The sequence below is a fragment of the Ailuropoda melanoleuca genome, chromosome 15 (assembly GCF_002007445.2).
Source record: "Ailuropoda melanoleuca isolate Jingjing chromosome 15, ASM200744v2, whole genome shotgun sequence".
Lineage (NCBI taxonomy): Eukaryota > Metazoa > Chordata > Mammalia > Carnivora > Ursidae > Ailuropoda > Ailuropoda melanoleuca.
This window is the reverse complement of record NC_048232.1, coordinates 64,599,458-64,605,632: the sequence shown is the minus strand read 5'-3', so window position 1 is coordinate 64,605,632 and position 6,175 is coordinate 64,599,458. Positions and strand designations below refer to the sequence as shown.

Genomic DNA, 6,175 nt, shown 5'->3' with positions numbered 1-6,175 from the left:
CAAGTGGTATTGTGATATGCAAAATCACAAAGTTGGTTCATAATAGTGGGAGTAGCAGTGATAGTAGAAGCCACCAATAGTTGAGAGTGCTTAGTATGGGCCAGGTATTTTCAATAAATGTTCTACAAATACACTTCTTGTATAATCTCCACCCTGATTCCTGGAGAAAAACTGCAGTGGTTTGATCCCCTGTCCATCTGCGTGCAAGATTACAAGCTGCGTGAAGGCAGGCACCAGAGCCTTGCTCATTTTTTGGTTTGCAAATAGTTTGTAAGTCATATACCCTCTATAATTACTTGTGGGATAGATGAATAAGTGAATGTAATTGAACGCATCAACCAATGTTTAAGAAGCAGAATATACTACATGAAGGATGGAATATAGCAGGCCTCTCACTGGCTGCTCTCTTTCCTGCTTCCCAAAGGATGTGGGGCAGCCTGGCTTCCTCCCTGGGGCTGCCTGGTATCACCCAGAGCCAGGTCCCAGGGTGGGGAGGGTGGATGCAGGGAGCCCAATTTCTGCCTAAGTACTAGCTTATTAACCAGTCCAGCTGTATTGATAACAAGCTAGTTGCTGCATTTCAATCTCCATCTGGTTCCTGGACTGGTTTGGTTAAGATTCTGGAGGAGAGGAGGCATATGATTAATTCGCAGCAATAACCATTCACCTTCACCACAACCTCCTGCGTCATTATCATCCCCATTTGCATAGGGGGAACAGGCTCAAAGAGCTCGAAGAACTTGCTGGAGGTCACAGCGAGTGAATGGTGAAGCCAGAATTCAAACAGATGTCTTCTCTCACATCTTTAAAAAAATTCATATTTCAGGTAGCTGAGCCGGCCTTCTTCAAAAATCTCTAACACGCTCCTATAACTGTTAGAAATCGCAAAGTTTAGAAATATTCTCTCTGCATAGATTTTGGTGTGTAACTAAAATCTTATGAAATGAAATAATCATATGAATGATCAAATTATAATTATGACAGAGAAGTGGCTGCCCATTTGGAAAGACTTAAACATTTTATAGAAGCTCAGTGTTCACACTGGCCAATTTTTTCCCTTGATTCTTCTCTGAATTCCAATGAATTTTTCATCAGTTTATTAATTACCACGTATCATGGATTGTGCTATGTAATTAAGGTCTTATGTGTTCCTCCAGATCTTATATTTGAGTTAAATGTTAATTTTTCACAGAGAAAAATTAGGAATTTGACAACCGCCTTCCTTCCTGGCAATAGAATAGACATGCTGCCTGTCAAAAAAGATTGAGTGCCTGAGTCTCCAAGATATGGAGTGATAGATTATTCAGCATGAAATTGCAAACTCATTTGCCCAAGATCACAATCAATTGCTGACAGCAGTTTTTTCCCCCCAGAAACCCATTTGTGAAGAGCATTTGGTAGTCTAGTCACTGAATGTTAACTCATATGCCATGACTTGCCATTGGTCTTTGTAACTTTTCTTTCGTCCCTGTCTTGGTTTGCTTTGTTATAATTTCTATGCATCTCAGAGTCACCAAGAGAAATGAAGTTATATTGTATGGGTCCATTTTCCATAGTATTCTTACCATTAATAGTAATAGTAGTCCTTACCACATGCTCTTGGGAGGCAATTCTCAGGGCTCTCTTATATTTCCATACATCCCATAAGCAGGGGTCCTGACTCTTTGATCCAGGTTATCTTTTCAGAGATGTTGGTTAGCAAAGAGCCTTGGAAGATAGAGATAGTGCCTCCCACTGAAGCAAAGAGCAATGCTTACTGCCCATTATAAAATATTTGGCTCCCGAAGCTCAGGGCCCCACTCCTATAATACAACCCACTGTACGTGTGGGCATCTTTGTCTGGCTCCACGAGAATCAGGCTCAGGAAACTGGCACAAATGCTGATACTCTGCTGCCATTGATGCGAGTCATAAAGTTCTTCTTCCGTTGCCTCTGACCAGAGTCTTGCGTCATCTGCCAACATTTATGAAAAGGTGGTAGGGTAACTTACAAGCTTACAAGTGGGGTGAACTCTCAAAGCTTTTGTAGTTCTTGGCATATACCAGGAACTGTTTAAAAATGTGTGTGTCTGTGTATATACATATACATGCAAATATTTATCTATTATATGTGTTAAATATATACATCTATATCTGCTCACATAACAATCTTATGAGATATTACAATTATCCTTCTTTTACAGATGAGTAACTGAGGCACAGAGGTTATCCAAGTAGGCAGTGGATCTAGGGTTTGGACCAGGCAATGTGGTTCTGGTATCTGCTCTCTGCTTCTTTGCTCCCCCTCTCTGGGGCGGAAGACCCCAGAGCTTGCCTCAGTGGCCGAGTTCCACTTTGAAAATGAAGTGCTGCTTGGTACATGTCTAAGAACAGACGGACCGGATGTCGGTGTTAATGCCGCTCCTTCCAAAGTTCCAGGAAGTTCCTGAGCATTCCCTTCACAAGTATTTATAGAGCACCGGTGTGTACTGTTCCAAGTACGTGGCAAGGAGAGAAAAGAAAACTGTCTGGGCACTGCTTGTGCTGGAGTCCATGATTTTGGTGTCCAGAGTGCTGGGGGTGTGAGTAGGCCAGGCTGGCGGTGGGGCGGTGGTGAGGATCCTTGCTCCCTCTTGTAGTTTCCACTGAAAACGCATTTAGGATGTCCTGCTTGAAGACCTTCCTCCTGTCCTCGTCCACTCTTCACAGGGCAATTGCTCCTTACCTTCTGCTTTCCAATACCACTATTAACAATAAGAGTAAACAATGATGATAACACAGTCTTTCAGTAAATGTGTATCACGTGCTTACTTTGTACCTGGCGCCATTATTGGCATTTGGGATACACAGTGAACTAAACTACACCCTTGCCCTCCGGGAGCTGACATCTAGCTGGGGAGATAAACAATAAGCAAACAGATAAATATATAATACCAGCGTGGATGAGTTTGTTGAAGAAAAGCAAAGCAGAGTGAGGACAGAGAGGGTTAGCAGGAGGGCTATTTTAGGTGGTGGCAGTGGGGCTCTCTGACCTTAGTGAAGGGATCATTCATTCCTGCATGATGGATATTTGCTGACTGCCAACTCCATGCCAGGCACGGAGGTAGGCTCTGGGGTACTGTGGTGAACCAAACATAGGTGTTCTAGTGAGGAGAGATAGGCAATAGACAGAAAAATACGGCCTGGGGCCTGGCCCTGGAGGAAAGCACCGTGGGACCAAATAAAGCAGAAAAGCAGGTGCGGAGGTCTGGGGCCTGGACAAGGACGTTGCAAGCTGGAATCGGGCAGATCAAGGCAGGTCTTACTGAGGGGACATTTGAGCAAAGTTCTGAAGGAAGGATGGAACAAACCACAGGGATGACTGGAACAAGAATGTTACAGGGAGAAGGGACATCAGGGACAAATGTGTGGGGGTGGGAGCCAGCCTGCCGTGGTTGGTGAACAGATCAGAGACCCGTGTGCCTGGTGCAGAGAGGACTGAGGGAGACAGAGGAAGGCTCAGCTCCTAGTTTAGGACCTCGGCTCTCACTCTGTGTGAGGTAGGAAGCAATCAGAAGGTTCTGGGCAGAGAGGTGCCATTGCCTGGCTTATAAAATAACAAAAATGGTAACCCTGGGATAGCTGCCAATTATTAGTGCTTCCGAGGCCGATCACTACGGGTGCCTTTCCCTAGAATCCTTGCGGCGACACTCCCAGATAAGCGTCACTAGTGCAGGACTCTTGTTCTTTAACCCAGCTGGGCCCTCAACAGAGCTCAGCGACCCTTTGGCCTGTGGGCCCTCATTTTTTCCCTGCCTTCTTCTCCACAGGGTGAAGCCTGTCTCGACCCCAGTCCTCTTTCCTGCCTCATGGGCCAAGCCCCACACCTATAAACATATCTGCACCCTCAACCTTGGGCATCTAGACCCCCCGTCTTTGAGAACCTCAGGCCGGTTCGGCAGGCACAGGGCGGCCCAGCTAAGGCCACGGTGTTGTTGGCCGTGTGTCTAGGTTCACACCAACAGATATGAGGGAAAGGCTGTGTACTCCTCAAGGCCCCACCCGATTTCTCTCCTTTTCCTCATAGCCACGGTTCTGAAGAACAGGCCCCACTCCCCGGCTGAGGAGGTCTGGCCTCCACCTAACGCCCGCCCCCATGTTCCTAGCTAATCCTTCGCCTGGCTTCTTTCGCCATCCCCCCTGCTCAGTTATCCAGCTCTGCAGATCTTACCTACCTCAGACTCTGCCGCCCTCTTCCCGTTCTCACTGCCCACGCTCTGGTTGTTGCTGTCAGTCACTGGCCTCTCACCCGCACTATTACCAAGGCCTGGTTATCGCAGAAAGGTCACCTGGCAAGTTTCTGAAAGTGCAGATTCTCAGGCCCCACCCCCAGACGGTCTGATTTTGTCTGGACTCAAGGTAGGATTCAGGCATCTGCATTTTTTTTTTTTTAAAGATTTTATTTATTTATTTGACAGAGATAGAGACAGCCAGTGAGAGAGGGAACACAAGCAGGNGGGTCTGATTTTGTCTGGACTCAAGGTGGATTCAGGCATCTGCATTTTTAATAAGCTCCCCAGACCATCCCAATAAGGGGATCTCTAACTGCACTATTAAGAAACCACATTACTTAGCATCTCCTCAGTCTAGTCCATTCTGCACATGATTAATTGTTACAGATATGANTCTGCATTTTTAATAAGCTCCCCAGGCCATCCCAATAAGGGGATCTCTAACTGCACTGTTAAGAAACCACATTACTTAGCATCTCCTCAGTCTAGTCCATTCTGCACATGATTAATTGTTACAGATATGACTACCCACTATTTTTCGAACACTTATCATATCTCAAGACTGTGTTGAACCCTCCATATGCAAATCGCTAAACAACGCTTTGTTTTAACTACTAGTATGAGCTCTATTTTACCTTCAAGAAAACTGAGGCACAGAGAACTAAGTTAACTAGTCCAAGGGCACAGTCTCTCTGATCCAAAGCCAAGTTCTCAGCATTGCATTTTACCACCTCCCATGCTTCCCACACTTCCGGTTCACCTATTCCGAGTGACCTCGGTTTTCCAAATGCACGTTGCTGCTATACACCTCTGAGCCTTCGTCCATGCTGTTCCTCTCTTCCAAATTACCATCTGTATTAGTTTCTATGGCTGTATGAAGTTAGCAGCTGGGTACAATATGGCTGGCTCTTTGCTCAGATTCCCACAAAGCTAAAATCAAAGGGTTAACTGGGGCTGCATTCTCATGTAGAGCTCAGGGTTCTCTTCCAAGCTCATTGGTTGTTGGCAGAATTCAGTTTCTCCTCTTTCTCTTCTGGCTGTCGGCCAGGGGTTGTTCCCAGCATCTGAAGGCTGCCCACATTCATTGCCCTGTGTCCCCCTTCATCTCTAGAACTAGCAGATGAGAATCTCGCGATGATACATTCTTTTCATGCTTTAAATCTCCTTTGCCAGGACAAGCCTAGTCTATTTATAAAAAGTTGCCTGATTAAGTCAGGGCCACCAAGGATAATTTCCAGATTTTTAAGGTCAGCTGATTTGGGAATCTTCATTGCATCTGCAAAATCTCTTTCAGCTGAACCGAAATCAGTGTTTGAGCAACCGGAAGAAGGTGTGTGTACACTGGGGGCTGGGAACCTTGGGGGTCATTATAGACTGCTGCCCATCTAATACATGCAACTGATGAATCACTGAACTCTACCCCGGAAACTAATAGTACACTGGATGTTAACTAACTTGAATTTAAATACAATTGGAGGTGGAGAAACCGCTTAGCCCAAGGATTACTGCCTTCCTCCAGCCTCTAGGCAGAGTTAAAGTCCCCCTCTGTTATCCGCATCTGTCCAATGTAACATCATATTTGTTTATAGCTCCTTTCCCCCAAGCTGGGCTGCGAGTCACTTGAGGGCAGGCACCAAGCTTTAGCTATCTTTGTAGCCCCAGCCCCTAGAACAGCAGCCAGCTCACTACCTACTTCCTGCCTGAGAGTGAGTGATGTGCCCAAGCCAGCTCGACAGACAAGAAGAGCCCTGGACTTCAAGTTGCATACACGGCCGGAGAATGGCTGTTGACGGAGCCCCCGGAAGCCCCAGGAAACGTCAGCGGTAGCCGCTGGGGCTTCCAAAGCTTTTACAGAGAGTACCCAGGACAGGCAAGTGCAGCTTCGGGTACCCCAGGACCAGCACCGCCGTGACGGTGCGGCGGATG

At 46.4% G+C, this 6,175-nt stretch overlaps 1 protein-coding gene across 5 annotated transcripts in view; it reads right to left on the bottom strand.

The window, feature by feature from the left end:
* Positions 1–1,083: 1,083 nt before the first annotated feature.
* Positions 1,084–6,175, bottom strand: part of CRADD (CASP2 and RIPK1 domain containing adaptor with death domain) — a 365,696-nt gene continuing 360,604 nt past the window's right edge. For all 5 annotated transcript variants that reach the window (XM_034643483.1, XM_034643484.1, XM_019802337.2 and 2 more), the window contains one exon: positions 1,084–2,722. Coding sequence is in view for 1 of the 5 variants with exons in the window: in XM_034643486.1 (XP_034499377.1) it covers positions 2,137–2,722 (586 nt within the window). In the remaining 4 variants the exon portion in view is untranslated. The remainder of the gene's footprint in view (positions 2,723–6,175) is intronic.